Source organism: Oncorhynchus mykiss, chromosome 23, assembly GCF_057628025.1.
Source record: "Oncorhynchus mykiss isolate SJ-2025 chromosome 23, ASM5762802v1, whole genome shotgun sequence".
Lineage (NCBI taxonomy): Eukaryota > Metazoa > Chordata > Actinopteri > Salmoniformes > Salmonidae > Oncorhynchus > Oncorhynchus mykiss.
This window is the reverse complement of record NC_143044.1, coordinates 24,806,621-24,823,171: the sequence shown is the minus strand read 5'-3', so window position 1 is coordinate 24,823,171 and position 16,551 is coordinate 24,806,621. Positions and strand designations below refer to the sequence as shown.

Sequence of the window (16,551 nt, the reverse complement as noted above, 5' to 3'; positions counted from 1 at the left end):
CGTGCGTGTGCGTGCGTGTGTGCGTAAGCTTGTGTGCGTGTCAGTCACCATGTACCCCCCATACCTGTGTGTCTCTGAGTAGATGTTATCAAATGAGGTCACTTCCTGTCAGTTTGGTGTTTAAGAAAACAATCCAACTGCACAGAAGTTACTGCAACAGTCTGCATCTACGTACCTGTCTCTTTATCTGTACTGCGGTGGCTATGCCTGGTCTGTTTTACACTGTTTGGTAACTGCATGTAATAACACTATCATATGGGATGCTTGCCTTGTTGCTCATAATATGAGGTTTTGATACAGTTTGTGCCTCTATGCATAATTGGAGAAAAAATACATTTTGTTTCATTTCTTAGTTATTAGATCTGAAATGTGTAAACTATGTGAAATCTCAGATTTGGGCAGCAATGTGTTTTTTTTTTTTGTAGTGGCTTTGTTAGTTTATTTTGTATTTTCCCGAAACAGCATGTCGAACGTGATTCCTGTTTTCTACGCTGGGGCCATTCTATCTGGTATAAAGCTCAATAGGGCAACTCTAAACTTAAGTTTAGCAGAATATCATGTTATTTTGCTGTTGCTATTGATTACAGCTTTATAATTGATCCAATCGCCCCCTTCTTGTTTAAGTACGTTGTTTGTAGAGCCCAGAGGAAAGATTTTTTTTTATCATTTGCAAATTAGTCTGTAGTTTTCAGCTGCTCTCAGCTATTTTCTGAGCCTGCGTGCACTTTGACACAGTATAATGTTGGTATAGATAAGTTGTCTAAAATCTGTCTAAACAGTACCAAAGTACCAAAAACTAAAAACATTTAATGTATGAAGGCCGAACATTGAATGACAGTGAATAATTAATAAATTAAAGAGTTGGTAAAATAACGTATTAGTAAATTAAAGAGTTGGTAAAGTAAAATAACGTATTAGTAAATTAAAAGGTGAATAAAGTAAAATCAGGTATTAGCAAGTCAGTCAAGCATAAAACTTTAGTAAAGTACAATGAAGTATTAGTAAAACACAGGATTAGTCAAATTTGTAAAGTATAATAAAGCCTTAGTAAAGTAAACTATTTGCAAAGTATAGTATTCATAAAACAAGAAGTCAAATATTTGTTAAGTATTATCAAAATAAGTTAGGAAAGTATTCCTAAAGTAAAGTATTATTCATTTCCCTTTCGTCTGGGCTCGGAGGCCAGGGTTGTCGTCCCCTGACTGTCGGTCTGTGTGTTCCGTTTGTTAGTCTGTCTGCACTCCCATCATTGATGATTCCTACCCACAGGTAACCATTAATGAACTGGGTGTATGTATCGTCCACTCTCGTCTCAGTCTAATTCAGGGGGAATGATACAGCCAGTCCATACAGGCACCCTACACACACACACCATCCAAATCTACATTATCTTCTTTACTGTAGACATATGTTTGCGGATACAGTTTTAGGGTCTGTGAGGTTAGGGGTTACAGTGTTAGGGGTTAGAACGAATTTGAGTATGAATATTACTTATCCATTAGATAATATTACATGGCCATTTTCCCTCAGATTCTTGGTTATTAATTTGTTCTCCCTGATAAATCAACATGGACACTGATAACGTAAAGAAAAAATGTATATCATATCACATTTCTTAGTACTATAACAATACTATAATACCCTAAAGCAGTGCTATAACAATACTATAATACACTAAAGCAGTACTGTAGCAGTACTTTAACAATACTATAATACACTATATAACAACACTTAAGCCTATAGCAGATGATTCCTATTCCTCTGTAGTCTTAGTCCGAGGGCTGTTCATTCCCTTGCCTTCCACTGTCCAGTACTAACCCAGGTAACAGTATCTAACTGTAGTGTAACACACTCGTTACATCATTCTGATAGCTGATTGGCTCTGACTTCTGAGACTGAAACCACTCCATAACAACAATTTTAATTCTTTCTGCCCCCCCCCTCCCACATCCCTCCTAACCCTGCCCCAAACCCCATCCAAGCCAATCAGAACCATGGTGAAAAAGAAAAGAATTAAAATGTACAAACCAACTCATGCTGTTGCGCATTCTGTCCATCTGTGTGAGTAGCCTCAGAGAAGGTGGCTGAACATGGAAACAATGGAAGAAGCAAGCTGTTTTTCGACACAATAACACTTGAACAAATACCCACCTCCATACAGTGGCCTACTAGCTCACACTGATAGCATTTACAGTACTTCCATTCCATACCACTCTCCAAACAAAGCAACTGGAGACTGCAGAAGCTGTGATTCCTTTGACCAATCCAATCAGGCCATTCTATATCGCTGTAGTAGTGTAGCTCCAGCTAGAGGGTTGATGGTGTGTGTGTGTGTGTGTGTACCATTCCTCTTGATTAGCGTGTGAGTGTGACTCTAACGGCCGTAACAGCGCCTACAGAGCGTGATGTCATCTATCTCTCCCATTACCCAGCATCCTCATCAACCCGGGGAACCACGTAAAGATGCAGGAAGGAACTCTGGGGTTCTTCATCGCCAGCGATGCCAAAGAAGTAAAGAGGTAAAGGCCACAGTCTCAGTTTAAGGCCTTGTCTGTTTTCTATCTTCACTCTCTTGGTGGCTAAAAAAGTCACCATACTGTACAAAGCGATTAGACAATAAACTCCTATAAATATCATTGGTAAAAGTGAAAGCTAGCTCACAGCTCAACCTGGTGGAATGGATAGAACTCAATTGGTGTAAGTTGCAAACCAAGATAATAAATGTCTATGCTGCTGTTTCCCCCCCAGAGCATTTTTCTACTGCAAAGCTTGTCACGACGACATCACAGACCCCAAACGGATCAAAAAGTGCGGCTGCAAACGACGTGAGTACAGCTACTCTCCATCCACAACACCACCACCCACCCCTCTCATGACCCCCTCCCATCCCCAACCCCTCCCCTATCCCCTGAAGTATGATTAGGATATGCTATAATAAAGATTGTCATATCCATTACTGTTTCTCATAGGAATGTCCTTTTACAGTGATAAAATGGAAATGGAAATTGCCCCAGTGATTACCTTGAGTCCCTTTTGAGTGTATCAACTGTGATCACAACTTTCAAACCTTCATTGTCTGAAATCAATGTGTTATGGTATTATTTTCTCAATCCAAGCAAACAGTACAGGCAACATTGTGTACATTTTGTTAGATTTTTTTTCATTTCATTTAATTTCTATTTTGAATATGTGAACCTATCATGTCAAGAATGTATCATAATGATGAAACTAGCTAGAAGGGTGGACTGAAGTCTGGAGGGCAAAAAAGACAGAGAGAGAAAGAAAGCGAGACAACAGGCAAAGAGAGAAAAAAAGAGTGGGAGTTCTACATCAGTATGCTAACGATGGAAGAAGTGAATGTCAGGGAGAGGTAGAATGACAGGAGTAGCTGAGCAGAAGAAGGAGGCTGTCAGATCGCCATAGTGACTCTGTGACACAGGCAGAGTTAATGACCTCAGTCAGGTGTTAGAATAAATGAGACAATGGCGTTCCTCTGCTCAGGGGTCATTGGGGCAGACAACCAGACTCCCTATTGGCCCAACCATACAGAATCAGAGCACCTTATTGGGCCAGGCATTCCACCAAAAACATCTGCCAGCAGTGAATGACTTGGAATATGACTTAATATTTCTATTGGTCAGACTGGGAATTAGAGAATGTGTACCAGGGTTGGGTTCAATTCCATTTCAATTCAGTTAATTCAGGAAGTAAACTCATTGAGGAAAATAATATGTTGTATTTTTGGTTTACTTCCTGAATAGCCTGAATTGAAAGCATTAATTCAGAGGCAGGGCCTTATTTACTACCTGACCTACATGGGCACTTGTCCCAACATGTTAGCATGTTAAATAATTTAGCGTCCTGTAGTCTCTGTACATCTAGAAAGGTCAGTGACAGTTACAGTAAGTGGCCTATGCCCAAACACATGATCTCCAACGTCCTTTCCCTTTGTCTGTGTCATCTCAATTATTCACACTATAGGTCTCGTAGTCTGTCAGGTAGAGAGAACCAGAGACCTGTTTTGTCTGATTCACAGTATAACTGAGACAAGGCAAGCCGAGCTGTACTTGGCTGGCCTGGTTACATATCCACTAGAGTTGCTGGAACCGTGCTGGAAAGGACAATGTGAACATAATGTATCCAAGCCAGCACAGTACGGTTTGGGTTGGCCCTATAGTGTAATTGGTAATCATGCTAGATTTACTGTACCTGAAACAAGACAGTTCTATTGTAGATTATTTGGGGTTTCTGTGTCTCCATCTTATTGCTGTTTTATTACCAACAGGAGGGCCCCATTTAGAGAGATGACCGTTCCATTACTAGAATGGAAGTTTGTCTTCTGTTCTGTTTTGTTTCTGTTGTTATTGTTGTTTATTTTTTCCATGTTTTTATGACCATTGACATTTTGTTGATGTTATTTCCTTCCCCTACTGCCGCCGGGAAACACCACTTCTTTATTTGAACCACTCTCTGGTAGTGATTTATTGTGAGTAAAAGAAACACGGGTTCCCTCCTACCCAGAGTGCAGTGCAAGTGTCTTTTCTCTTTCTCAGCCAATAGTATACTGTATTCTATGTTGCATGTTACCAGTGTAGCATTTGCATCCCTCTCCTCGCCTCTCATCTTTACACTGTCCTGCCTCAGACCAGACCTGAAGGAATACAGCAGAACCCAAACTCAAACCAGCATCTGATTGTCTAGTGTGTCTCCTCGTAGGCCCATAGTCTAGCCCAGCCTCAGGCTCATTTCAGATGACAGAGTGGAGTGTGATTTTATCATAGAAGTACATGAACTCTCTTCGACTCACTTCAAAAAGTTATTTTTGTCGCAATATTTGGTTGTTAAACTGAACAGATCTGTATTAGAAACCCAATCCTAAGCTTTGTCATCTGTCCTTAAGTCCTCCTTACCTCCTCTCTCTAATGTCACGCTCTGAGAAAGTTGTACATGGATGTGGTGACAATATTGAAATATCAAACCCACAGATTGATATAGGTAACATTAGTCATTGATTTTTTAGATCTTTTTATTTTATTTTTAGAGGCTATTTTGCACGCTGCTGTATTTTCTGAAAAGCGGAAAGTGTTCTTGTGGGAAGTTCTTAAAATATTTCAGCTTATTGAGCAATGTTTCAAAACACAATTAAAACAATCTGGTCGTACCACCCTCACTGCTTCTGGTCCCTTTCCCACCCCCCAGTGCTCTAGTCCTCTGCCCAGCTCCAGTCATACCATTACACATAGTTAGTTCATCAGTGCATTTAGAATTGAAGTGTCGTCGCCCCCAGCCCCACTGCATTTCAATTCTATATGGTCATCAGGCTCTTTTTTACTCACTGCCCTCAGTGGCCTGAGTGAAAGAAAACAGCTTCATTAGACAGTTATTTTCCGCGCCAATGTGGTACTGCCATTTGGCCACTAGATGGCCATGTCTTACAGTCCTGAATGTAGCCTATTGAAGGAAACTGACACACATCCTCAGAAACCTATTCAGCCAGAATATGATGAGCAACAGGGTGTTTCAGTCATAGACTGTTATAGAATTACTAGAACGGTAAAAAAAATTGCATTTCAAAATGGCCGCCGGTCCAACCATCACAGACCCATTGATTTGATTGGAGTTACTGTACTAGTAATGGTAATATCTCTATGGTTGCAGTTAACTGTAGGTGTATCTTAACCTTTAAAGGGAAAAGTTCTCTTACTTTAGTTTCATCATTGAATAAATTAACCCTTGGCTGTGTTTTATGCAGCCTGGTCTCATAGTCTATACGTAACATAGTAAAAGTAAATCCGGGACATTTGAATTAGTGTGATTTGTTACGTTTGGTATGGTCACATAAGACAAAAGATTACTTAAGGCAAAAGTGTGTGGTTGGTCGGTGTGGAAGGGTGACGTATAATGTTCAAATCTCATCACGGACAACTTGATAATTTTAGCTAATTTGCAACTGCTTACTACTTTTTATCTACTTTGCAACTACTTAGCATGTTAGCTAACTCTAACCTTAACCTTAACCACTAGCCTAGCTACAACAAATTGGAATTCGTAACGTCATATGTTTTTGCAAATTTGGAACTTATTGTACAAATTGCATTTCTGAACATATTGTACGAAATTCAATTCGCAACATATCATACGAATTTGAATTCCTTACTTATCATAAGAAATGGATGATGGACATCCTCAAATGAATAACTGCCATATGAAACGTAACATATCACATAAATTGGAGTGGATGGAATTTACTTTTACTATGTCTACCCCTGAGTCCAGGTTGGTTTTATGGTGTGCAATGTTTGATGGTTTGGTTTGGTTGGTTGAAGACGTCTGAACACAAAATGAGTATTTCAAGGGAAAACTGTTCTTTGTCTTACGCATTCCTCTATTTCCATTTGTGCTTTGCAACATGGTACAATAACTGGAGAGTTTAAAAGTGGTTTTAGTTTGATTGCTTTCTATAAGTATCCATATGTTAATATAATATGACTGTTAATATAATATGACTAAGTCAACACTGCTCATTGAGTTCTTGCTGAATAGGGTTGTCTTTCACTTAAGAGGATCAATGTCCGTTAGTCAGGTGTACATTTTAGGACATCCTTTTCTCTATCGATTTTCAACACTGGCTTCAAGATGACTTCGTCTTTGTACGTTTTGTCAGGTGTAATGTTGAATGGGACATACACAAACATACTTTTATTTATAGAACCACAAACAAAAGAGACAGCACAGTTGTGTTTGTGTTAACAATCACCTTTCTTTGACAAAATGTACACAGACAGTCATGTTCTTGTGGACTCTTGTGGTGAAGAATGTCCTAAAAGGGACACTGTAGTCCGTACTGTAGTAGATCAGGGTAACGGGTATGTGTGAAGTCATTTGAGTCAAACACATTGTCATGTCGTGTTCTCCATCTCCCCCTCCCATGTCTCACTAACCAACAACTACATGTACAGTACTGCGTTCCACTGAATGCCCAGCCTAGAAAGAACTCAGAATAAAACTGAGTTCAGCATGAAACGAAAGCCACACTGCATGTCTGTCACGCCTCCAAAACTGTTTCTGCTCTGTAAACAGTTACCACACTCCCTCTCTTTTAATCGCTGTGATCTCTTTATGCGCGTTTATGAATGCTTCTAAAGCGCTTATGCATGCTGTTTATAGGACACATTCCCTGTTTGGGGCCAGGCCTCGCTCCCCATTCTCTCTCTGGCCACAAACTGAAACCTGCCACCTCGTTTGGGCTCCTAGCCACACATGGTTAAAACAGTAAAAGTAGACTTATAGTTCTCCTCCGAGAGAGTGCCAGAGTTTCTGTGAGGGTGTTAGAGTGAGTTAGTGACTTGGGACCCTGGCATAGGGGGAATGGGAACCAGGGATTGTTGTTTGTTGCCTGAACCAGAGTCACAGAAATCTAGAAGTGCTGCTCTGAGGGGCTTTCACTACCTACTGCTACTTCTCCTGGGGTGAAGACCTCGACACATCTACTGTACACGCACACACACACCTCAAATGTTTTACATACAGATCTGCCATCTTAATTTGATCACTCTGTTGTCACAGAGAATTTTTCTGTGCAGCAGGAAATGCAAAGGTTTAAAATGACTTCTAAAGTTTTTAATTTTCACTTTAAAATGTCAGACTTGATTTGCCCTAATGAAAAATGCCCATTAATTCTAATCCACATAATAATTCAGGTTTCCTGTTGCTGCATGCAAGATATGTTTCCTGCTGTGAGAAGCAGGGTCAAATTAAGAGAGTTCTCCATGTACATCCACAGTAACTTGCAAACACATACACAAACCTCTCTGGGGGAGTGCTGGTTTAGTGAAACTCTTGTATTATAGACTAGCATGGTATGGCCAGTCCAGCCAATAGAGTAGTGTGATGATGCCTTGACCAGGGCTGCTGCACCTGCATGAAGGGATACAGGTACGTGATCCACACCTTTAGCCAGACGCATAGAGGATGTTATGGTCTGTTCTGAATGGAATAATATATGTCTCTAGGAGGTTTGCTGCTGAAGACATTGCCCATGCTACTCTCCTACCCCAGAATGAATCCCCTTCCATCTACCCCTGCCCCCCTTCCCCCCTCTCCCCCACTGTCATATTGGCCTGTATACCTGTTATGGCATTTTCAGCCTTTGGACACAGCTTGACCCTTGAGCCTAAGACCATCTGTACTACAAGTTAAATTGGACTACAACATTCAAATTGCTCAAAACTTTATTGATCTAAACAAGACTTTAGGATAACTTTGAAAAAAACTTTTTTTGGCCTTGATAATATATTGCACACAATTCTCACTGCAAAGAAACAAAAGCAGTTTGGCACTTTAGCTGTATACTGTGGGGTCCAAAATTATTGACAGCCTTGATAAATTACTGTATAAAATAAATAACTAAGATACTGATCTATATTGTATACAAAAAGGGAAATTATATTTTTTTATACTAATACAATTGCTCATAGAAATAGTTATTGACACCCCTGTTTGCAATACCTTTCAATACCTCACCTTGCGAGGATAACGGAGGGATGTTAGACCATTCCTCTGTACAGAATCCTTCCAGATCCTTGATCTCCCTTATGTGCGCTAATGGACTGTCCTCTTCAATTCAAACCACAGGTTTTCAAATGGGTTTCAAGTCTGGAGACAGATGGCGATTGGAACATTTTGATTTTGTGGCCAATTAATAATTTCTTTGTGAATTGGTATGTGTACTTGGGGTTACTGTCTTGCTGTAAGAGACAAGCAGGTTTTTGGCTAAATTGTCCTCGTGCTGGGTAAAGTTCATGATGTCGTTGATCTTAACAAGGGCTCCAGGACCAGTGGAAGCAAAATAGCCCCATAACATCAGAGACCCACCACCATATTTTACAGGAGGTATGGGGTTCTTTTCTGCTTAAATCAAATCAATCCAATCAAATGTTATTCATCACCTGCTTTGTAAACAGCAGGTGTGGGCTAACCATGACATGCTTACTTACGGACCCTTCCCAACAATGAAGAGAGAAGGAAAATAGAGAAGTAATATCAAAGTAAAACACGTAATAATAAAAGTAATACTAGATACATACAGTGCCTTGCGAAAGTATTCGGCCCCCTTGAACTTTGCGACCTTTTGCCACATTTCAGGCTTCAAACATAAAGATATAAAACTGTATTTTTTTGTGAAGAATCAACAACAAGTGGGACACAATCATGAAGTGAACGACATTTATTGGATATTTCTAACTTTTTTAACAAATCAAAAACTGAAAAATTGGGCGTGCAAAATTATTCAGCCCCCTTAAGTTAATACTTTGTAGAGCCACCTTTTGCTGCGATTACAGCTGTAAGTCGCTTGGGGTATGTCTTTATCAGTTTTGCACATCGAGAGACTGAAATGTTTTCCCATTCCTCCTTGCAAAACAGCTCGAGCTCAGTGAGGTTGGATGGAGAGCATTTGTGAACAGCAGTTTTCAGTTCTTTCCACAGATTCTCGATTGGATTCAGGTCTGGACTTTGACTTGGCCATTCTAACACCTGGATATGTTTATTTTTGAACCATTCCATTGTAGATTTTGCTTTATGTTTTGGATCATTGTCTTGTTGGAAGACAAATCTCCGTCCCAGTCTCAGGTCTTTTGCAGACTCCATCAGGTTTTCTTCTAGAATGGTCCTGTATTTGGCTCCATCCATCTTCCCATCAATTTTAACCATCTTCCCTGTCCCTGTTGAAGAAAAGCAGGCCCAAACCATGATGCTGCCACCACCATGTTTGACAGTGGGGATGGTGTGTTCAGCTGTGTTGCTTTTACGCCAAACATAACGTTTTGCATTGTTGCCAAAAAGTTCTGGTTTCATTTTGGTTTCATCTGACCAGAGCACCTTCTTCCACATGTTTGGTGTGTCTCCCAGGTGGCTTGTGGCAAACTTTAAACAACACTTTTTATGGATATCTTTAAGAAATGGCTTTCTTCTTGCCACTCTTCCATAAAGGCCAGATTTGTGCAATATACGACTGATTGTTGTCCTATGGACAGAGTCTCCCACCTCAGCTGTAGATCTCTGCAGTTCATCCAGAGTGATCATGGGCCTCTTGGCTGCATCTCTGATCAGTCTTCTCCTTGTATGAGCTGAAAGTTTAGAGGGACGGCCAGGTCTTGGTAGATTTGCAGTGGTCTGATACTCCTTCCATTTCAATATTATCGCTTGCACAGTGCTCCTTGGGATGTTTAAAGCTTGGGAAATCTTTTTGTATCCAAATCCGGCTTTAAACTTCTTCACAACAGTATCTCGGACCTGCCTGGTGTGTTCCTTGTTCTTCATGATGCTCTCTGCGCTTTTGACGGACCTCTGAGACTATCACAGTGCAGGTGCATTTATACGGAGACTTGATTACACACAGGTGGATTGTATTTATCATCATTAGTCATTTAGGTCAACATTGGATCATTCAGAGATCCTCACTGAACTTCTGGAGAGAGTTTGCTGCACTGAAAGTAAAGGGGCTGAATAATTTTGCACGCCCAATTTTTCAGTTTTTGATTTGTTAAAAAAGTTTGAAATATCCAATAAATGTCGTTCCACTTCATGATTGTGTCCCACTTGTTGTTGATTCTTCACAAAAAAATACAGTTTTTATGTTTGAAGCCTGAAATGTGGCAAAAGGTCGCAAACTTCAAGGGGGCCGAATACTTTCGCAAGGCACTGTAAAGATAACTTCGCTATATGCAAGGGGTACCAGTACTGAGTTGATGTGCAGGGTTATGAGGTTATTGAAGTAGATATGTATATTTAACTAGGAGTGGCGTATGTGATAAGCCAATTATGAATTGGCCACAAAATCTACATTTTTGCAATCGCAAGTCTCCGGACATGAAGCCCATTGAAATCTTGTGGTTTGAATTGAAGAGGGCAGCCCATAAACACATATGAAGGATATCAAGGATCTGGAATGATTCTGTATGAAGGAATGGTCTCTGGTTTCTGGTTTCCCAAACCCGGTCCTGGGGGCCCCTGTGGGTGCACGTTATGTTTTTTGTCCTACAGTAGCACTACACAGCTGCCTCAAATAATCAAAGCTGAGAAAATATTACTTATTTAGCAATCTCTTTCTCTGAGCAATTATATTAGTATAAAATAAGATCATTTCCCAATTGTTTTAAGCATACAATAAAGCTCTGTATTTAAATGTACAGTCTTGTATACAGTTATTTATGCTCGTCTTTATCAAGAGTCTCAATCATTTTGGACCACACTGTATGAAGCTCCCAAACATTTTAGGTGCCCATTACTGGTCTTTTGTTGGGTCTCAAGCCCGAGCTGGCATCTAAGGCTTTGCACTTATTATCTCCTTTATGGAAGGAACTTTCCGGCTTCCCAACATGAGTGTTTCACCTTTTGCCATTAACCTGCTGCTTTTCCTCTTCCTCTCATCCCAAAACATGACTGTAGCCAAGATGTCCGTCTACAAACAAATGAAACTGGCATGTTGTTTTGATTGCGGCCGTTCAGAGCGAGACTGCTCTTGCATGTCAGGCAGTGTACATTGTAACATGGACACCCTACAGAGGGCCTACCCACTCTCCTCTGTCTCTGTTCATGATTGCGCAACCACTTTACGTGCCTGTAAGTTACACCGCCCAACACGTGTTGTTACATGTCTGTTGTGTGTGCCCTGTATGTGTGTGTGTGTTTCATGTGTAGGTACATGTGTGTACTGTATGTGCTTTATACGTAAAGTCGTACACGTGACGTGCTTCCATAGTCGTGGCTTATTTACATGTATTTATTGTTATTATTATAATTAGTAGTAGTATCATTCATTTGAGTAGTGTTTATTATTATTATTTATTGGGTGGGGATGGTGGTGTTGCTTTGTGGTGCTGCTTTACTGTAGCTGTTAGCTCTGAGGCTAGCGCATGCTACATCAGTCAAGCACTCGTGTGGTGGCTGTGTTATTAGACAGTTGGTGTTTGGTGTATTATATTGTTTCTAATGCAGTATATTATGTATAAAATGTGACTATGTTGAAGGGATGCTTTATCTCTGACTGTATGCAATATCTTGATGACAGTTTTAATGTATTTTTGTTGTCGTTTTGTCTTCCTTTGTTTTATGAAGGCATCCCATGCTTTTAGGGGAACCTCCTTGCTAACTGTGTTTCTGTTCCTGATCATTTTATTTCAAGCTCACAGGACTGACTTGTGCAGGAACGAGAGCCATGCTCGACTGATGTTCATAGAGCGATATTAATAGAGAATGTAGATATGTAGCATATCAAATGGGGTTCATCTTAAAGTTACACGAATAAACAAAATTACATCATCGTACACAATGGGATGACCTCCTACCTCCTACCTCCTAGCCCATCCCAGAGTTTTAGGCAACCATTGCAGCGCTCCAGTGGATAGCAACAGTCGCTAACCAAGCTTGAGTCCAACACATGGACAAGCTCTCATTTCAAAAGAATAGAAGCCAATGAGGGCAAAGGCAAAAGTGGAGAGTTTTCATAAAAAAACAAGTTGTTTAAATGGCTAAATAATTGAACAGTACACCAGGGGTACTTGGGACTGTGATTCCTGAAATGCAGTGCCTGTTGATGGAGTATTTTTATGAATCCGAAATTATACTTTTGTTGCATTGTTTGCTAGCTGGTTAGCTTGCTAGCGCTCATTGACCAACATTGAAAATGTTGCTAACGTTAGTTAGCTAACTAGCCAGTTAATATAACTTGTATTCTCCAAATGTATGTTAACTTGCTCAGTTAGCTATATTATTAATACAACTCACTGCTGTCAACATCAGCACTACTTAGCTCCAAAATGAGTTGAGTAGCTTTGACTGCATGCTGACGGTGCATTCAGAGCCATCCGGTGGCTAGCCACAGTTCAAACTTCATTTTACCAAGTTCCTGTGAAGCCACAGTCCACCATAACATTCCCGAAAGTCTTCCGATTAGCATGGGGTGGTCAGTGTTTAATTTCATTGTGTATTAAAAACACAGTTTGAGATCATTGTGAGGGGTTTTCTCTTTGAATTGGGAATTGGACTTGGGAATTGGAATTAGGAGCGAGGTAGCAACCGTAACCAGAGGGGTTGGGCTTAGCAAAGGGTGATTTATTGGCTCTTCACAATATCACACCCTCCCTTGTGGCCACACCCTGTTGTGCATGATGATGTCATGAAGATGTCAGTGTTTACAGCCTCATTGCCAGACTTAAGTGTTTATCATAATCCAAAACATGTACGTATACACACAGCAGTGTTCTAGAATATTGGACTGTTGGCTTTCATACTTTTCGAATTCTCAGCGCAGCTCAAGCAGTTTCTCCAACTGTCAACACATTCAAATGAATAGAGGACGCGTACCGGAGCCGTGTTGGTTTGAAATTGTGGGGAGGTGTGTCCCCCCCGCGGATGGTCTCAGAGTCATGTAGCTATGTCACAGTGGGACCCCAGACTACAGCGTTTGTGGACCATGCTTTACACAACGTGTCCCTTGAAGGTTCTCCCCGTGGGTTATTACATGATCCCTATGTGACAATATGACTGTCTGTCAGAGTGTTGTGGTCTGTAGTTGTTGACAGTTGATTGTGTATCTCTTTTCATCCCAGGAAAGCGGTTAATCTTCCAATAAGAAAACAATGAATATGATGAGTGTTGAGTTATACCCAGTTCGGATCGTGATCCTCAGCCATGATACTCATCCAGCCACAACCAGCCAACATATATGGATTCACTTGTAATTAAGTAGCGAGATACTCCAAAGGATTAGAATAAATAACTCCCTCTCTGTTTTCCCAGACTTGATCTTTGTCCCATCAGATTACTTTCTCCTCTTCCTCAGTAATCAGGAACCCAGAAGATCATGTTTTGTTCTTTCCTTAAAGGGATAGATAAAAAAATAAGTTTTGATTATTTGCGACTTCCAGAGCGTGTTTCATCCAAACCATTTTTTTTGTTTTGTTTGCTGGTTATTTAGCATCATCCAGAATCTCCTGGCTAGCATTTTTGGAGCTTGTAGCAATGCTAGTGGAAACAGTTTGAAGAAGTTAGCGCTGCATTCAAAAGCATGGGGAACAAGCCCTCTGTTGCTCTTCTAGGGCTGTCTGGACCTATCAGAAGACCCAGGCAGAGGAGAGAGGGGAAAGGGAGATGACAGTGGTAAAGGGAAATAGCAGTGATTGGATAGAGGGAAAAGAGAGATGGCAGTGATTGGATAGAGGGGAAAAGGGAGAAATCAGCCCCATATGATTTCCACCTCAGCATTCTCCCACCATCTGCAAGTGAACTCAGACTAGATTAGTGTCAACCGCCTGATGATGAGTTTGGTTTTGCCTCTTGTAGGTTGGTGGGCCACTACTCTCCCTCTGCACCAATTACTGGCTATTAGGGTAGTTACTGATCTCTCTCCTCCCTCAGCCCCTCGTAGGATTTCATGGAAGACTAAATCTTTCTTGTTCTCTTTAAAGGGGCGATCAGCAGTTGCTACATCCATTTTTGGACTTATAAATTGATGATATGTACCCATTTGATTCTTGAAGAATAAAGCGTATCAATGGCCCATGGGCTTTGTTCAACTGTCCTACCCCAGCAGAACCCAAAATATAAGCTTGTTTTACTACGTTTGTAAACAATGTAAACAAACTCCATATTGCCTCAAAACATGGTTATTAAAACTATAATCTTGATATCATGGGTGGTATTTAGTATTTGTATTTATTTAGGATCCCCGTTAGCCAAGGCAGCCACTACTCTTCCTGTAGTCCCGCAATATTTAAAATATTACATGACATTTCATGACATGTTTCACAACACATTAAGTGCGTTCCCTCAGGCCACTACCCTACTATCACATTATCTGTGTGTAGAGTGCATGTCTTATCATGTGTATGTGTCTCTTCACAGTTCCCGCTGTTCCATAAGGGATCTTTTTTTAAATCTGATTCTACTGCTTGCATCAGTTACCTGATGTGGAATAGAGTTCCATGTAGCCATGGCTCTATGTAGTTCTGTGCGCCTCCCATAGTCTGTTCACTTGAGGATTGTGAAGAGACCTCTGGTGGCATGTCTTGTTGGGTATGAATGGGTGTCTGAGCTGTGTGCTAGTAGTTTAAACAGACACCTCGGGACATTCAGCATGTCAACACTTCTTACAAAAACAAGTAGTGATGAAGTCAATCTCTCCTCCACTTTGAGCTATGAGAGATGTATGTGCATATTATTCATGTTATCTGTCCCTGTACATTTAAGGGCCAGCTGTGCTGCCCTGTTCTGAGCCAATTGTAATTTTCAGAGGTCCCTCTTTGTGAAACCTGACCACACGACTGAACAGTAGTCCAGGTGTGACAAAACTAGAGCCTGTAGGACCTGCCCTGTTTATATTGTTGTTAAGGCAGAGCAGCGCTTTATTATGGACAGACTTCTCCGCATCTTAGCTACTGTTGTATCAATGTGTTTTGACAATGACAGTTTACAATCCAGGGTTACTCCAAGCAGTTTAGTCACCTCAACTTGCTTTCAACGTTATTTATTACAAGATTTAGTTGAGGTTTAGGGTTTAGTGAATGATTTTTACCAAATACAATGCTTTTAGTTTTTGAAATGTTTAGGACTAACTTATTCCTTGCCACCCATTTATGAAACTAACTGCAGCTTTTTAAGTGTTGCAGTGATTTCATTCGCTGTAGTAACTGATGTGTATAGTGTTGAGTCATCCGCATACTGGCTTTACTCAAGGCCAATGGCATGTCATTGGTAAAGATTGAAAAAAGGGGCCTACACAGCTTCCCTGGGGAATTCCTGATTCTACCTGGATTATGTTGGAGAGGTTTCCATTAAAGAACACCCTCTGTGTTCTGTTAGACAGCTAACTCTTTATCCATAATAGAGCAGGGGGTGTAAAGCCATAACACATACTTTTTTCCATCTGCAGACTATAATCGATAATGTCAAAAGCCGCACAGAAGTCTAACAAAACAGCTCCCACAGTATTTTATCATCAATTTCCCTCAGCCAATGGTCAGTCCTTGCATCCATAGCTCTTTCTATGAATTTGAGAATGGTTACATTCTCCAGCCCCATCCCTTAGCTTTTTACAAAAACGGTGTTAGGCCGGTGCTTTTTATTGTTTCATCCGCTGATTGCTGCTTAAAAGGGGAAATCTGTAGTTACTACATCCATTTTTTGGACTTACACTGAGTGTATAAATCATTATAAACACATTTACATGACATAGACTGACCAGGATAATCCAGGTGAAAGCTATGATCCCTTATTGATGTCACTTGTTAAATCCACTTCAAACAGTGTAGATGAAGGGGAGGAGACAGTTTAAAGAAGGATTTTTAACAATTGAGACATGGCTTGTGTATGTGTGCCATTCAGAGGGTGAATGAGCAAGACAAAAGATTTAAGTGCCTTTGAATGGGGTATGATAGTAGGTGCCAGGCGCCATGCTTAGTGTCAAGAACTGCAACACTGCTGTGTTTTTCATGCTCAACAGTTTCCTGTGTGTATAAAGAATGGTCCACCACCCAAAGGACATCCAGCCAA

The 16,551-nt window shown here is 40.6% G+C and overlaps 1 protein-coding gene across 24 annotated transcripts in view; it reads left to right on the top strand.

The window, feature by feature from the left end:
- The window catches only part of kcnma1a (potassium calcium-activated channel subfamily M alpha 1a), a 300,575-nt gene that overhangs the window by 240,112 nt on the left and 43,912 nt on the right, over window positions 1–16,551 (top strand). For 23 of the 24 annotated variants that reach the window (XM_036960289.2, XM_090217158.1, XM_090217155.1 and 20 more), the window contains 2 exons: window positions 2,433–2,519; window positions 2,749–2,825. In XM_036960289.2, the coding sequence (XP_036816184.1) occupies window positions 2,433–2,519; window positions 2,749–2,825 (164 nt within the window). Of the gene's footprint in view, window positions 1–2,432; window positions 2,520–2,748; window positions 2,826–11,448; window positions 11,623–16,551 lie in introns of all 24 variants that reach the window. The other variant, XM_090217160.1, reaches the window with a different exon arrangement.